Source organism: Mustelus asterias, chromosome 30 (assembly GCF_964213995.1).
Source record: "Mustelus asterias chromosome 30, sMusAst1.hap1.1, whole genome shotgun sequence".
In the NCBI taxonomy this organism is placed as follows: Eukaryota; Metazoa; Chordata; class Chondrichthyes; order Carcharhiniformes; family Triakidae; genus Mustelus; species Mustelus asterias.
This window is the reverse complement of record NC_135830.1, coordinates 9,025,295-9,043,021: the sequence shown is the minus strand read 5'-3', so window position 1 is coordinate 9,043,021 and position 17,727 is coordinate 9,025,295. Positions and strand designations below refer to the sequence as shown.

General features: G+C 45.2%; 2 protein-coding genes across 4 annotated transcripts in view; both read left to right on the top strand.

Moving 5' to 3' along the window:
* The first annotated feature begins 297 nt into the window (after positions 1 to 297).
* The window catches only part of LOC144480999 (uncharacterized), a 262,003-nt gene continuing 244,573 nt past the window's right edge, over positions 298 to 17,727 (top strand). Inside the window, exons 1-2 of one of the 3 annotated variants that reach the window (XM_078200626.1) lie at positions 298 to 395; positions 5,552 to 6,829. In XM_078200626.1, the coding sequence (XP_078056752.1) occupies positions 5,831 to 6,748 (918 nt within the window). In that variant the 5' untranslated portion in view covers positions 298 to 395; positions 5,552 to 5,830 and the 3' untranslated portion in view covers positions 6,749 to 6,829. Of the gene's footprint in view, positions 396 to 2,379; positions 2,467 to 5,551; positions 6,969 to 17,727 lie in introns of those variants that run through there. The other 2 variants (XM_078200627.1, XM_078200624.1) reach the window with 2 other exon arrangements.
* Positions 10,801 to 15,718, top strand: LOC144480885 (uncharacterized). The gene is made up of 3 exons (XM_078200517.1): positions 10,801 to 10,876; positions 13,139 to 13,325; positions 14,265 to 15,718. The coding sequence occupies exon 3, from the start codon at positions 14,615 to 14,617 to the stop codon at positions 15,539 to 15,541; it is 927 nt and encodes a 308-aa protein (XP_078056643.1). The 5' UTR covers positions 10,801 to 10,876; positions 13,139 to 13,325; positions 14,265 to 14,614; the 3' UTR covers positions 15,542 to 15,718.

The following is a 17,727-nucleotide window of genomic DNA, read 5'->3' as shown; positions in this document are numbered from 1 at the left end:
CCAGCCGGTTGCCTGGAAACCTTGGCTCGAGGAGATGGCAAGGGGCGGGGGAATCAATGGGAGGGGGCGGGACTCCCATGTCTGCGCGCCCGGGCCTGCGCACTGGAACTCCAGGACGTCACATCGGTACAGACTTATTCCTATTGGCCAATTCAGGCTAGGTTCCATTGTGACGTCACAATGCGGAAGTTGGCCAACGAGGTTCAGAGTGAAACTCCCGCTTCTCGACAACATCTGGGAGGAAATCGATATTTCCCCCTTTCCATTTCTTTTCTCATTCTGGGAGAAATTGGGGACTTGCAGCAACTGAAGGGAAAGGAAGTGAATCCAGGGAGGCTGCAGACTCTGAAAACGTTACAGACGAACATCGGAATTAGGAGCAAGACTAGGCCCAGGTATCTTTTTCTTTCTCTCTCAAAGACATTGACATCCTTTAGCTCCCTCACTTTGACACGTTTATATATCTGGCGAATAGGATGGCCTCTTCCCCAATGTTCATAATTCAAGGGGGAGTTTTCTCAGGAGAGGGCTAACATTTTAATGAACAGTAAATTTGTATGGGAGAGAGATATGTTTAATGTAGTTACATGGTATATACTATGTTATTTACGATTCCCTATTTCTTGTCTTAAAATATATAGCACTGTATCAACATTATCTATTTTCAGTGATGGAAACATTACAACATAGAATAGGCAACTCAGATCCATGCCAACTCTCTGTGGAGCAATTCAGTCAGTCCCATTCCCTCTCTGTATCCCCATTCCCCTGTGTTTCACGTCACAATGGAATGGATGAGAGTTCCAAAGGAGCTGAGACTGGAGTAGAGTTGATCAATGGCACTGAGGTGGAAATAGGCGGTCTTGATGATGATGTGGCTGGAAGCTCAACTTGGGGTGAAATATTTTACCATGGTTGTAAACAGTTTGGTTCAGCCTCAGACAGTTGCCAGGAAGAGGGAGAGAGTTGCTGGCGAGGGAGTGGAGTTTGTAGTGGGGACTGAAGACAATGGGTTCAGTCTTCCCAGTGTTTATATGAAAGAAATTTCTGTTCTTTTAGTACTGGATGTCAGACAAGTCAGGGTGGTGTGTGAGTTGGAGGGGAACTTGAAGGTAATGGTGTTCCCATCTAGTTGCTACCCTGGTCCTTCTAGGTGGGTGGAGGTTGAGGGTTTGGGAAACTTTCTGTCAAAGTTCTAATTGAGTTGTCAATGTACAAAATCCCTCTCCTTCACCCTGACCTCTCCTACTTCTCTCTGTCTTCTCTCAGTGTCCAGAGTCTTGTGTCCAGACCGTGTGGCAGATTTCCTGCCCTGAAGGATATCAGTGAACCCGCTGGGTTTTTATGACAATCCAGCAGTTTTCATGATCACTTTTTCCGAGTGCCAGCCCCACAAATGACCAGATTCATTCAGCTCAATTTCACAAACTGCCTTTGTGTTTTTGTGGGTTCTCTCTCACTTCCTTTTTTCTGTTTTAAATCAATTTCACAGGGTTTAGAAGAGGAGGATTTGCAGTTGGGAAACTGAAACCAAATATTATATCAAAACCTGATGGAGTTAGCCAATTTGTTGTAACCTGAATATCATTGTGTTTTGAACATGGAAGGAAATAGCACCGTTCACAGTGAAGAGAAACTGTACACGTGTTCTGTGTGTGGACAAGACTTTAACCAATCATCCAGCCTTTCGGAACATAATTGCAGTCGCAACAGGGAGAAGCTGTGGAAATGTGGGGACTGTGGGAAGGGATTTGATTACCCTTCCCAGCTGGAGATTCATTGGCGCAGTCACAGTGGGGAGAGACCATTCACCTGCTCCCAGTGTGGGAGGGGATTCACTCAGTCAAACAGCTTACATATACACCAGAGAACTCACACTGAAGAGAGACCATTCAACTGCTCCCAGTGTGGGAAAGGATTCAGTGCCTCATCCCATCTGCTGAAACATCAGCGAATCCACACTGGGGAAAGGCCGTTCACCTGCTCTGTGTGTGGGAAGGGATTCACTCAGTCTTCCAACCTCGCATTACACCAGCGAATTCACACTGGGGAGAGGCCATTCACTTGCTCCCAGTGTGGGAAGAGATTTGCTCAGTCAGCCACCCTCTTCACACACCAGCGGATTCACACTGATGAGAGACCTTTTAAATGTCCAGACTGTGGGAAATGCTTTAAAAATTCTGTAAATCTGCATTACCATCAACGTGTTCACACTGATGAGAAACCATTCAGGTGCTCTCACTGTGGGACTGGGTTCAAGCAATCATCTCAACTCACTGTACACCAGCGCACTCACACTGGGGAGAGACCGTTCACCTGCTCCCAGTGTGGGAATGGATTTGCTCACTCATCAACTCTGCTGACACACCAGCGAATTCACACCGGGGAGAAGCCATTCACTTGTTCCAAGTGTGGAAAGGGATTCAGTCAGTCATCCAATCTGCTGAGACACCAGCGAGTTCACAAGTAACTGTTGTGATTGGATTTTGCTGTTTTCATGTTCAGACTGGATCATGTACCTTTGGGTCTGTTTCTGTTGAATTGTAAAGTGACTCCAGCTCTGTTATAGGTGTTGATATAATTGGTCTTGGAAGGGGAGGATTTGGGGTCAGGAAACTTGCACAAAACATCAGATCAGGATTGGATGGAATTGCACAATGTATTGTAACCTGAACAGCAGAGAATTTTGAACATGGAAGGAAATAGCACCATTTTAATTATCTAAAAGTCGCGAGATTTGAGGAAGATTCCAGTAGATTGCAAAGTAGCAAATGTAACTCCTTTATTCAAAAAAGGAGGGAGGCAAAAAGGAAACTAAAGACCACTTAATATAAAACCTGATGTAGGGAAAATATTAAAGCTTTATTAAAGATATCATGAGAATGAGAAAAATTCAGACAACCAGAGAGAGTCAGCACGGTTTGAGAAAGGGAATTCATATTCAACCTATTTATTGAAGTTCTTTGAAGGAGTCACATATACTTTGGATAAAGGGGGTCGGTTCGCTCAGTTGGCCGGGTGGCTGGTTTGTGATGCACAGCGACACCAACAGTACAGTTTCAATTCTCGTGCCAACCAAGGTTATTCATGAAGGTGCCGTCTCCTCAATCTTGCCCCTCACGTGAGGTGTGGTGATCCAAGATGATGAAAGGTGTGGATAAAGTAGATGTGGAACGGATGCTTCCTCTTCTGGGGCATTCTAGGATGAGAGGTCATAGCCTTAGGATAAGGGGCAGCAAAGTTAAAACAGAGTTGAGGAGAAACTGCTTCTCCCAAAGGGTTGTGAATCTGTGGAATTCGCTGTCCCAAAGGGTGGTGGATGCTGGGACAGTGAGTAAATTTAAGGAGGAGTTAGACAGATTTTTAATTGGTAATGGGGTTGAAGGGTTATGGGGAGAAGGCAGGAAAATGGGGATGAGGAGCTTATCAGCCATGATCGAATGGCGGAACAGACTCGATTGGCCAAATGGTCTAATTCTGCTCCTATATCTAATGAATTTATGATCCTCAGGTTAAGTGACCACCAGTCAGCTCTCCCTCTCAAGGGGACATCTGGGAGATGGTGACTTTATATATTGGATAATGGGGCAGCAAAGGTGAATGTACTGTACTTTGATTTGCAAAATGCATTTCATAATCTGCCACATCAAAGCTTAACGTGGAAAATAGAATCTCACAGTGTGGGGGTAATATGGCATGGAAAGAAGATTGGCGAGCTAACGGGAAACAGAGTTGGCAACACATGGATCTTTATCTGGTTGGCAGGATGTGACGAGTGGTGTGCCAAAGCGATCAGAACTGGAACCTCTACTTTTAACAATTTATATAAATGACTTGGATGCAAGCATGGTCGCTAAATTTGCTGAGGACACAAAGGTAGAAAAGTAAGTTGTGAAGAGGATGTAAGGAGGCTACAAAGGGATGGAGATAAGTTCAGCTAGTGGGCAAAGATTTGGCAAATGGAGTATAACGTGGGCAAATGTGGAATTATCAATTTTGGCAGGAATTCCTGCCAAATTTAAAAAAAAACGTTAAATGGTGAGAGATTGCAGAGCTCTGAGATTCAGAGGTGTCCTAATACATGAATCACAAAAGGCTGGAATGCAGGTACAGCAAGTAATGAGGAAAGTTAATAGAATGTCATTGTTTATTGTGAGGAAAGTGGTTACAAAAGGAGTGAGTTTATGTTTCAGTCATACAGGACACTGGTGAGACCACATCTGGAGTGTTGTTAAAGTATTGAACTCCTTATTTAAGGAAAATGTAAATGCATTGGAAGCAGTTCAGAGAATGTCTACCAGACTAATACCAGAAATTGGCAGGTTGTCTTATGAGGAAAGATTGGAGAATCTGGGCTTGTATCCACTGGAGTTTAGAAGAGTAAGAGGGGCCTTGATTGAAACCTTTTACGTTTCTGAGGGCTATTGACTGGGTTGATGTGGAAAGGATTTTTTTTTCTTGTGGGAGAATCTTGAACAAGGAGACACTGTTTAAAAATGTGTTTCAGACAGAGATAGGGAGAAGTGTTTTCTCTCAGAGGATCATGGATCTTTGGAACTCTCTTCCTCAAAAGGCAGAGGAAGAAGAATCTTGGAATATTTTGAAGAAGAGCAAGGTGGTCTCCTGATTAAAAAGGAGATGGAAGATTATTGGTGAGGGTAGTGGGCAGGAATGTTGGGTTGAGGTTACAATCAGATCAGCCACGATCCTATTGAATGGCGGAACAGGCTTGAGGGGCCGAGTGGCCTCCTTCTGTTCTTAATTATTATGTTCGAATGGGTCTGTTTCCATTGCTGTTAATAAACAACAGTCCATTTATAGGTGTTAATATTGTGGATAATAGTCAAATAAATTGACTTTGTGTTAAACACATGGCCTTTTTAATATCTTCAACACAGGTTCATCCAATGATTGGCCGTGGTAAAATTGACCTTAGTGTCAGTGGTAATAGCAGGGCCAGTAAATGGGGTTACAGGAATAGGGCCTGGGTGGGATTGTGGTTGGTGCAGACTGGATGGGCTGAATGGCCTCCTTCTGCACTGTAGGGATTCTATGATTCTAGTCTTGTAATAGAATATTGTAACTATGTTAATATACTTCCAGGCATTGTTATTCCGATAGAGAAGGAGACAATATCAACTTCTTATAGAGCAATCCAGTCAGACCCATTGCCCCTCCATCTACCCATTCTCCTGCAAGAATATTTCCTTCAAGTGCGCATCCAATTTCAGTTTGAAATCTTTAATTGTTTTCACTGCCACAAGATCCGTGGGCACCCAGTTCCAGATCATGATCACTCGCTGCACCCACCATATCTCCAACCAAGTAATGAGTGCTGCATATTACACACATTTGAACAGGAAGTGATGAGCATGGATTCATTAACCAACATGAATTGGCACCTTTAGGAGAATTGGGAGGGTGTATAGTGCGATACAGCAGGGTAAGAATAGTGGGGAAAAGTAAAGAATTTTCTATAAAAACTGGAATTGTCTTTTCTGAATTTCTAAGTTGCACTGACAGTGATGAATTTTGGAAATTCGTGTTACAGGATATCAGAAGAGGATTTCCAGACAGAAATCTCAAAACAAACACTCATGGTGATCTGACAGATTAACTCCATTCATCGGGACCTGGACAACATCAGCCTTTGGAATCTACAAAGAGAAATATTTGTCTGTTCTTCTGCTTCAAGAGATTTCAACCATCAATGTGATTGGAAAAGCAAGAACACATCTTGAAAAGACAGCACCAGTCACATTGGGGTGAGACCATTCGGGTGTTTTGTTGTGGATGAGGCTTCAGCTGACTGTCAAACTGGGAGAGACACATGGACACCAGCACCATGGAGAAGCCGTGGAAATGTGGAGACTGTGGTAAAGGATTCAATTTCTCACACCAACTGGAAACTCATCGATGTAATCACACTGGGGAGAGGCCGTTCATTTGTTTGGAGTGTGGGAAGGGATTTGCTCATTCATCCTCCCTGCAGACACACAAACGAGTTCACACAGGGGAGTGGCCATTCACCTGCCCCGAGTGCGGGAAAGGATTCACAAGTTCATCCCACCTGGAGACACACAAGCGAGTTCACAGCGGGGAGAAGCCATTCACCTGCTCCGATTGTGGGAAGAGATTCAGTGAATCATCCAACTTGCTGATGCACCAGCGAGGTCACACCGGGGAGAAATGGTTCACGTGTTCAGAGTGTGGGAAGGGATTCACTCAGTTATCCCACCTGCAGACACACGAGCGAGTTCACACTGGGGAGAGGCCATTCATCTGCCCTGAGTGTGGGAAAGGATTCAGTAATTCATCCAACCTGCAGAGACACCAGCGAATTCACACCAGGGAGAGACTGTTCAGCTGCTCCGAGTGTGGGAAGGGATTCACTGATTCATCCTATCTGCTGATACATCAGCGAGTTCACACTGGGGAGAGGCCGTTCATCTGCTCTGAGTGTGGGAAGCATTTTCCTTATGCATCAAATCTGCAGAGACACCGACGATTGCACACTGGGGAGAGACCATTCACCTGCTCCTATTGTGGGAAAACATTCACTCAGTCATCCCACCTGCAGATACATCAGCGGGTTCACACTGGAGAGAGACCATTCACCTGCTCTCAGTGTGGGAAAGGATTCAGTAATTCATCCAACCTGCGGACACACCAGCGAGTTCACACTGGGGAGAGACCAGACTCCTGTTCCACATGTGAGAAGGATACAATCGATCATCTAATTGGCTGACACACCGGCGAGTTCAGCAGTGATTATTGGGATTGGATTCTGCTGCTGTTGCTGCTGTTAATGACATCCAAGCCTGAACTCTGTTCATTCTGATAGTTTGGGTTTGTTTCTGTTGATGTTTACAATCTCTGTAACTGGACTGGATGTTTAATATTCTGGAACTTGGCTTGTTTTACCTTGTGACCCTTACTCTTCTAATAAAGTATCTTTCTTTGGTCTATAGCAAATAGTGATTTACTTGTAATTTTTTTCAACTGAGTCAGAGCAGAGGAATAACCTCTCCCCAGTGTGAATCTGCTGGTGCACTGTGAGGTGAGATAATCGCCTGAACTCAGTCCTAAAGTGAGAGCACCTGAACGGTCTCTCGTCAGTGTGGACAAATTGATAGGATATCACTTCCCTGGAACTTTTACAGCTCTTCTCGTAATCTGGGCAATTAACAAAATCACTCAAGTGTGAACACGTTTGTGTGTCATATGGTGGGATGACTGAATGAATCCCTTTCCATCTCTGCAGCGTTTGAACAATCTCCCCCCAGTGTGAATATGTCAGTGAGACAACAGGTTGGCTGATGGAGTGAAATCAGTCCAATACACAGAGCCGGTGAACGGCCTCTCCCCGGTGCACGATGAGCTTCCAGCTCAGACAGGTAACTGAATCCCTCATCACTGTCCTCACTCTTCCATGGTTCCTCCCCAGGATGTTTATATTTGTAGCTCCTGAGGCCAGATGATCAACTGAAGCTGCGTCCACACAGAGAACAGTTTCATCTACTGTGAACAATGCTTTTTCCTTCAATGTTTAAATGATAATCAAGTTACCGTTAACTGGGCAGCTCCGTCAACTCCTGATGTGATGTTTGTTCAAAGATTCCTGACTGCAAATCCTCCTCTTCTAAAACTCTGTGACACTGAATTTAAAAGAAAAAAAATGTGAGAGAGAACCCACAAAAACACAAAGGCAGGTTGTGAAATTGAGCGGAATGAATCTGGTAATTTCTGGGGCCGGCACTAGGTAAAAGTGACCATGAAAATTCTGGAGTGTCATTAAAAACCCAATTGATTCACTGATGTCCTGCAGGGAAGGGATTGAATGTCACCCATTCAATAGGATCATGGCTGATCTGACATTCCTCATGTCCACTTTCTTGCCCTTTTCCCGTAACCCTTGATTTCCTTATTGATCAAAAATATACACAAGGGCTTTGCCCCCACAGCTCTCTGTGGCAAGGACTTGCAAAGACTCTCAACCCTCTGGGAGAAGAAATTGCTCCTGATCTCAGTCTTAAATTGGCACCTTTTATTCTGAGACTGTGCCCTCTGGTCCCAGACTCTCCCATGAGAGGAAACATCCGCTCAGCATTTACCTTGTCAAGTCCCTTAAGAATCCAATATGCTTCAATGAGATCACCTCTCATTCTTCTAAATTCCAATGAGGAGAGGCCCAACCTGTTTAAACTTTCCTCATAAAACAATCCCTCCATAACGGGGATAATCCAAGTGAATCTACTGTGAACTGCCTCCAATGAAATAATATTTTTCCTGAAATAAGGAGACCAAAACTGCTCACAGTCCTCCAGATATGGTCTCGCCAGTACCTTGTACAGTTGTAGCAAGACTTCCCTACTCATATACTCCAACCACAGTGGCACTGCAGTTAGCACTGCTGCTTCACAGCGCCAGAGACTCGGGTTCAATTCCTGGCTTGGGTCACTGTCTGTGTGGAGTTTGCACATTCTCCCCGGTTCTGCGTGGGTTTCCTCCGGGTGCTCCGGTTTCCTCCCACAGTCCAAAGATGTGCAGGTTAGGTGAACTGGTCATGCTAAATTCTCCCTCAGTGTACCTGAACAGGCGCCGGAGTGTGGCGACTAGTGGATTTTCACAGTAACATCATTGCATTGTTAATGTAAGCCTACTTGTGACAAATAAATAAACTTTACTTTACTTGAAATAAGGGCCAACATTCTATTAGGCTTCCTGATTACCAACTGCACCTGTGTGCTGGGTTTCTGTGTTTTGTGCAGAAGTCCCCCAAGTCCTGTTGTGTTGCAGCTTTACAGTCTTTTCCCCATTTAAATAATACTCCCCTGCTCTCCCTTCCAAAATGAACTGTTTCACATTTTCCAACATTATCATAGAGTCCCTACAGTGCAGAAGGAGGACATTCAACCCATGGGTCGCACCAATTCTCTCACATAGTATCTTACCCAAAGCCTCTCCCCCACCCTATCCCCATACCCTCACATATTTACCATGGCTAATCCATCTAACCTACATGTCTTGGGACACTAAGGGAAATGGCTAACCCACTTAATCTGCACATCTCTGGACTGTGGGAGAAAACCAGAGCATCTGGAGGAAACCCACACAGAGGAAAGCTGCTGGATTATCATAAAAACCCAAGTGTTATGCTGATGTCTGTCAAGAAAGGAAATCTGGCACCTGGTCTCGAGTGGAGACAGAGAGAAGTAGAAGGGGCCGGGGTGAAGGAGAGGGATTTTATACATCTAGAACTCAATGAGAACTTTGACAGAATCTCCCAAATCCTCAACCTCCACCACCTAGAAGGACCAAGGTAGCAGGTAGATGTGAACGCCATCACCTCCGAGTTTCTCCCCCCACAACTCGCACACAATCCTGACTTGTCTGAAATCCAGTACTAAAAGAACTGAAACTTCTTTCATACAAACACTGGGAAGACTGAACCCATTGTCTTCAGTCCCCACTACAAACTCCACTCCCTCACCAGCAACTCTATCTTCCTGGTAACTGTCTGAGGCTGAACCAAACTGTTCACAACCATGGTGAAATATTTCACCCCAAGATGAGCTTCCAACCACATATCCACATCATCATCAAAACCGCCTATTCCCATCTCAGTGACATCGCCCGACTCCACCCCAGTCTCACTTCATCTGGAACTCTCATCCATTCCAATGTGACGTGGAGCTCAAGGGAATGGAACTGACCAAATTGCTCCACAGAGAGTACAGTAAGTCTCACAACACTAGGTTAAAGTCCAACAGGTTTATTTGGAATCACGAGCTTTTGGAGCACTGCTCCTTCCTCAGGTCACTCACCTGATGGACTTTAACCTGGTGTTGTGAGACTTCTTACTATGCCCAACCCAGTCCAATGCCGGCATCTCCACATCATGGCTACCACGGAGAGTCAGCATGGATTTAAGTTGCCAAATGCATTTCCTTCTATGTTGTAATCTCTGCATCACTGGAAATTGATAAAGCAGCCACACTGCTGTATATTTCAAGTCAAAAAATATGGGATCATAAATAACATATCTCTCTCCCATACAAATTTACAGTTCATTTAAATGTTAGCCCTCTTCTGGGAAAACTGAATTGTGAACATTGGGTAAGAGGCTACCCTATTAGCCAGATAAACTGAGGGAACTAAAAGATGTCAATGTCTTTGAGAGAGAAACAAAAATATACCTGGGCCTAGTCCTGTTCCTGAATCCGGTCTTCATCTGTAACCTTTCCAGAGTCTGCAGCCTCCCTGGATTCACTTCCTTTCCCTTCAGTTGCTGCAAGTCCCCAATTTCCCCCAGAATGAGAAAAGAAATGGAAAGGGGGAAACATTGATTTCCTCCCAGATGTTGCCCAGAAGAGGGAGTTTGGACAACTTCCGCATTGTGACGTCCATAAGAGAGCTCTGCCTAAATCAGCCAATAGGAATCATTCTGCTCCGCGATGACGTCTCCGGGTTCCAGTGCTCAGGCCCGGGCGTGCGGACCCGGGAGCCCCGCCCCCACCCATTGTTCCCCCTCCACCTCTTCCAGCCACGGTTTCCAATCAACCGGCTGACGGCTCCGGCCAGAGCGAGAAGCCGCGTCATGATCGCCCCCTCCCTCGGCCCGGGACTGCGCATGTCCAAGGGAGAGGGGAAGATGCGCATGTGCGGGGCGAGCCAACCTTTTGACCTGCTGCTGAGGTGTTGGCCAATGGAAAGTTGGAGGAACGGATGTTCTGGTCCTCCAGCCAATCAGAGCTCGCCCATTGTCTGAATGCGGAAGTGGACAATGAGCTTGTTCAGCTGCTCATTCCTGCCTTGACTTGCAGCAACTGAAGGGAAACGGAGTGAATCCAGGGAGGCTGCAGACTCTGGAAAGGTTGGCCCAGGTTTCTCTTTCTCTTAAAGACATTGACATCCTTTGCTCCCTCAGCTTGACACATTGATTTGTCTGGCTAAAAGGTCCCTTTCCTAATGTTCACAATTAAAGGGCTGGTTTCCCCAGGTGATGGCTGACATTTAAAAGGACAATAAATTAATATAGGACAGAGATATGCCTTGTGTTGTTATATTGTAGATTTGGTATAATATTTATGGTTCTGTAACAAAGTACGTTTATTATTATTTCTTGTTTTGTAATGTAGCACTGAAGCTATGTTATATATTTTCACTCATTGAGTCATTACAGCGCAGAAGGAGTCCATTCAGTAACTCGAATCCATGCCGACTCTCTGTAGAACAATCCAGTCAGTCCCATTCCCTTTCTATATTCCCTTTCCCCTGCAACTTTATTTCCTTCATGTGCCCATCTAATTTCTGAAATATATTAAAGGGGACAGTAAACTAATATCGGACAGAGACGTGTCTGATGTTGTTTTTTATTCATCCTTGGGACACGGGCATTGCCGGCTGGGCCAGCATTTATTGCCCATCCCCAATTGCCCTTGAACTGAATGGCTCGCTCGGCCATTTCAGAAGCTGGGTGAGAGTCAACCACATTGCTGTGGCTCTGGAGTCACATGTAGGCCAGACTGGGTAAGGACGGCAGATTTCCTTCCCTAAAGCACATTAATGAACCAGACGGGTTTTTTGGTCAATCGACAATGGTTTCATGGTCATCAGTAGATTCTTAATTCTAGATTTTGTTTTCAAATTCAAATTCCACCATCTGCCGTGGCAGGATTCAAACCCGGGTCCCCAGAACATCAGCTAAGTTTCTGGATTAATAGAACATAGAACATAGAACAGTACAGCACAGAACAGGCCCTTCGGCCCACGATGTTGTGCCGAGCTTTATCTGAAACCAAGATCAAGCTATCCCACTCCCTATCATCCTGGTGTGCTCCATGTGCCTATCCAATAACCGCTTAAATGTTCCTAAAGTGTCTGACTCCACTATCACTGCAGGCAGTCCATTCCACACCCCAACCACTCTCTGCGTAAAGAACCTACCTCTGATATCCGTCCTGTATCTCCCACCACGAACCCTATAGTTATGCCCCCTTGTAATAACTCCATCCACCCGAGGAAATAGTCTTTGAACGTTCACTCTATCTATCCCCTTCATCATTTTATACACCTCTATTAAGTCTCCCCTCAGCCTCCTCCGCTCCAGAGAGAACAGCCCTAGCTCCCTCAACCTTTCCTCATATGACCTACCCTCCAAACCAGGCAGCATCCTGGTAAATCTCCTCTGCACTCTTTCCAGCGCTTCCACATCCTTCTTATAGTGAGGTGACCAGAACTGCACACAATATTCCAAATGTGGTCTCACCAAGGTCCTGTGCAGTTGCAGCATAACCCCACGGCTCTTAAACTCCAACCCCCTGTTAATAAAAGCTAACACACTATAGGCCTTCTTCACAGCTCTATCCACTTGAGTGGCAACCTTTAGAGATCTGTGGATATGGACCCCAAGATCTCTCTGTTCCTCCACAGTCTTCAGAACCCTACCTTTGACCCTGTAATCCACATTTAAATTTGTCCTACCAAAATGAATCACCTCACATTTAACAGGGTTAAACTCCATTTGCCATTTTTCAGCCCAGCTTTGCATCCTATCTATGTCTCTTTGCAGCCTACAACAGCCCTCCACCTCATCCACTACTCCACCAATCTTGGTGTCATCAGCAAATTTACTGATCCACCCTTCAGCCCCCTCCTCTAAGTCATTAATAAAAATCACAAAGAGCAGAGGACCAAGCACTGATCCCTGCGGCACACCGCTAGCAACCTGCCTCCAATCCGAAAATTTTCCATCCACCACCACCCTCTGTCTTCGGTCAGACAGCCAGTTACCTATCCAATCGGCCAACTTTCCCTCTATCCCACACCTCCTTACTTTCATCATAAGCCGACCATGGGGGACCTTATCAAACGCCTTACTAAAATCCATGTATATGACATCAACTGCCCTACCTTCATCAACACACTTAGTTACCTCCTCAAAAAATTCTATCAAATTTGTGAGGCACGACTTGCCCTTCACGAATCCGTGCTGACTATCTCGGATTAATCCGCATCTTTCTAAATGGTCATAAATCCCATCCCTAAGGACCCTTTCCATCAATTTACCAACCACCGAAGTAAGACTAACCGGTCTATAATTACCAGGGTCATTTCTATTCCCTTTCTTAAACAGAGGAACAACATTCGCCATTCTCCAGTCCTCTGGCACCATCCCCGTGGACAGCGAGGACCCAAAGATCAACGCCAAAGGCTCTGCAATCTCATCCCTTGCCTCCCACAGAATCCTAGGATACATTTCATCAGGCCCAGGGGACTGGTGATTAATACTACAAGGCTATCCGCTCCCCTGTTGTTATATGGTACAGATTAGATATATTATTTATAGCTCTGTAATAAAATACACTTATTATATCTGGCTGTGTAATTTTGGACTGCAGCTATATTATATATTTCCAACAATCTCTTCTCTCAGAGAATTGTTAGTGTCTAGATTTCTCTTCCATAGGGACCAGTGGAGGGATTGAATATATTCAAGGATGAGTTAGACAGTGTTTGAATGACAAGGGAGTCAATAATTATTGGGAACAGGCTGGAAAATGGAGAGAAAGCTCAGATGAGGAAGGATTTCTTCACTCAAGGATGTGGTGATGTTTTGGATTCTCTACCCCAGAGGACTACAGAGCCTCAGTCATCAAGAATTTTCAAGAGAGGGGTTGATAGGTTTCTAGATATTGAAGATATCGATGGATATGGGGGACAGTGTGGGGAAAATAATGCAGAGGTAGATCAACCAATAATCTCAATGAATGGTTGAGCAGACTCGATGGGCCGAATGCTGACTGCAGCTCCTATTTGTTCTGATTTCTGTGCTGGACAGGAAGCAGTGAGCATGGATCTGTCAATCAGCCTCAATCAGCACCTTCAGGAGAATTGGGAGGGTGAATATTAGATACAGCAGAGTGAGAATGGAGGGAGAGTGTGTGGGATGGAGATTCACGGCTTTTGGGGAATGGGAGAGGAAAGAATGTTCATTAGAATCATAGAATTGCTCCATCTTATCAACCGTCCCTGAGCTTTCACAATGAATCCCACTTCTGAGGACACCCTTATCTCTGACTTGTCTGTACTGCTGGCAGTCTCACAAAGCAGCTGCCTGTGTGCTGATACGGGAGGCCCTGCTGGGCAAGTTTAATGCTCCATGACTGTGTCTTTAAAGAATGCTCCATAAACTAGAAATGTAGATTTGAATTTCGATCGTATTCTGAATTGCAATGTTTTTTTTCTAAATTGACTTACAGGATATTAGACAAGGAGAAATCAGACAGAAATCTCCAACATCACATCGAGATCTGACAGAGTGACTCGACTTCTTGGGACCTGAATATCATCGGCCTTTGAATCTAGCAGGAGAAATGCTTGTTTGGCCTCTTGGCTTCAAAAGATTGTAAACATCGCTGTGACTAGAAATGCATTGAGATACACACACCCGAGTGAGAGTGTTCCAGTGCACTGAGTGTGGAAAGAGCTTTAACCAGTTACACAGCCTGAAAATACATCGCAGCATTCACAGCGGGGAGAGATTGTACCCGTGACCTGTGTGAGATTTAACTGATTGTTTAACCTGGAGAGTCACAAGGACACCGGCACCATGGAGAAACCGTGGAAATGTGGAGACTGTGGGAAGGGATTCATATCCCCATCTCAGCTGGAAATTCATCAACGCAGTCACACTGGGGAGAGACCATTCACCTGCTCTGTGTGTGGGAAGGGATTCACTCAGTTATCCAGCCTGCAGAAACACAATCTCACTCACACCAATGAGAGACCATTTAAATGCTGTGACTGTGGGAGTGGTTTTAAAAGCTCTCAGGATCTGGTGTCCCACCAGCGCATTCACACTGAGGAGAGACCGTTCAGCTGCTCTCACTGCACAAAGAAATTTAGAACTTCATCCAACCTGCAGATACACCAGCGAGTTCACACTGGGGAGAGACCGTTCACCTGCTCTGTGTGTGGGAAGGGATTCACTCAGTCATCCAGCCTGAAGACACACCGAGTCATTCATACCAATGAGAGACCCTTTAAATGCTGTGACTGTGGGAATGGCTTCAAAAGCTCTCAGAAACTGATCGTCCACCAGCGCATTCACACTGAGGAGAGGCCGTTCAGCTGCCCTCACTGCTCAAAGAGATTTAGAATATCTGCAGCATTGCTGAACCATCAGCGAGTTCACACCAGGGAGAGACCATTCACCTGCTCGGTGTGTGCGAAAGGATTCACTCAGTTATCCAGCCTCCGCAGACACAACATCACTCACACCCAGGAGAGACCCTTTAAATGTTCTGACTGTGGGAGTGGCTTCAAAAGCTCTCATGAACTGATTACCCACCAGCGCATTCACACTGGGGAGAGACCGTTCAGCTGTTCTGACTGTGGGAAGGGATTCGCTCAGTCATGCAACCTACGGGTACATCAGCGAGTTCACACTGGGCAGAGGCTGGTCACCTGCTCTGTGTGTGGGAAGGGATTCACTCGGTCAGCAAACTTGGTGAAACACCAGCGAGTTCACAAGTGATTACAGTTCTGGGATTATTCTTGTGAATCTTTCTTGCCCCTTCTCCAGTGCCTTTATTTCCTTTTTCTAAATGGAGATCACTAATAGAACGTAGAACAGTACAGCACAGGAACAGACCCTTCAGCCCACGATATTGGGTCGAACATGATGCCAAATTAAACTTATCCGTTCTGCCTGCCCTTGGTCCATATTCCTTGCATATTTATGTGTTTATCTAAACGCCCCTATCGTATCTGCCTCCACCACCTGTGCTGCAGCGTGTTCCAGACACGACCACTCTCTGTGCAAAGGAAAAACTTGCCCCTCACATCTCCTTTGAACTTTCCCCCTCCCACCTGAAGTGCATGCCCCCTAGTATTAGAAATTTTAACTCTGGGGAAAAAGATTCTGACTGTCAACCCTATCTCTGTCTCTCATAATTTTATAGACTTCAATCAGCTCTCCCCTCAATTTCTGCAGTTTCAGAGAAAACAACCCTAGTTTGTCCAGCCTCTCATTATAGCTCATCCCCTCCAATCCAGGCAGCATCCTGGTAAACATCTTCTGCACCCTCTCCAAATCCTCTGCATCCTTCCTGTAATGTAGCGAACAGAATTGAATGCACTATTCTAAGTGCGGTCTAACCAAGGTTTTATAAAGCTGCAACATGACATCCTGAATAAAGGATGTCAGACTCAATAAAGGCAAGCATGCTATCTGCCTTCTTTACCACCTATCTACTGGTGTGGCCAATTTCAGGGAGCTCTGGACTTGAACCCCAAGATCATTGCTGTTCAGGGGTCTGCCATTAACTGGATACTTACCCTTAATATTTGATCTCCCAAAGTGCAGCACCTCACACTTGCCTGGATTAAAATCCATCTGCCATTTCTCCGCTCATATCTGCAGCTGATCTACATCCCACTGTATCCTTTGACAACCTTCTACATTATCTACAACTCCATCTAGCTTTGTGTTGTCTGCAAACTTACTAACCCACCCATCCACGTTTTCATCCAAGTCATTTATATGTATCCCAAAGAGCAAAGGTCCCAGTACGGATCCCTGCAGAACACCACTCGTCACAGACCTCCAGTCAGAAAAACACCCTTCCACCACTATTTTCTGACTTCTATGGGCAAATCAATTCTGAATCCAAGTGGCCAAGTCACCGTGAATCCCATGCATCTTAATCTTCTGGATGAGGCGACCATGAGGGACCTTGTTGAAAGCCTCACTAAAATCCATGTACACAACATCCACTGCTCTACCCTCAATGGTCACCCTTGTCAGCTCCTCAATAGAATCAATCAAGTTAGAAAGATGTTGACATTGCTGCCAGTGTAGTCTGGTGATGAAAATATAGACTGGTTCAGTGAAATGTCGGTAACAGGTAGAATTGATATCTAATGAGGACTTTAGCAAGGGAGGTGTTGCATAAGGTTAAATCTCATGGGATCCAGGGTGAAGTAGCTAAATGGATACAAAATTGGCTGGATGATAGAAGACAGGGGGTGGTTATAGAGGGTTGTTTTTCAAACTGGAGGCCTGTGACCAGTGGTGCACCACAGGGATCAATGCTGAGTCTACTCTTATTTGTCATTTATAATAATGATTTGGATGAAAATTTAGGAGGCATGGTTAGTAAGTTTGCAGATGACACCAAGATTGGTGGCACAGTGGACAGTGAAGAAGGTTATCTCAGATTGCAACGGGATCTTGATCAATTGGGCTAGTGGGCTGATGAATGGCAAATGCAGTTTAATTTAGATAAATGCGAGGTGATGCATTTTGGTAGACTGAATCAGGGCAGGACTTACTCAGTTAATGGTAGGGCGTTGGGGAGAGTTACAGAACAAAGAGATCTAGGGGTACATGTTCACAGCTCCTTGAAAGTGGAGTCACAGGTGGACAGCGTGGTGAAGAAGGCATTCAGCATGCTTGGTTTCATTGGTCAGAACATTGAATACAGGAGTTGGGACGTCTTGTTGAAGTTGTACAAGACATTGGTAAGGCCACACTTGAAATACTGTGTACAGTTCTGGTCACCCGATTATAGAAAGGATATTATTAAACTAGAAAGAGTGCAGAAAAGATTTACTAGCATGCTACCAGGCCTTGATGGTTTAAGGTATAAGGAGAGGCTGGATAGACTGGGTGTTTTTTCCCTGGAGCGTAAGAGACTTGGGGGTGATCTTATAAAGGTC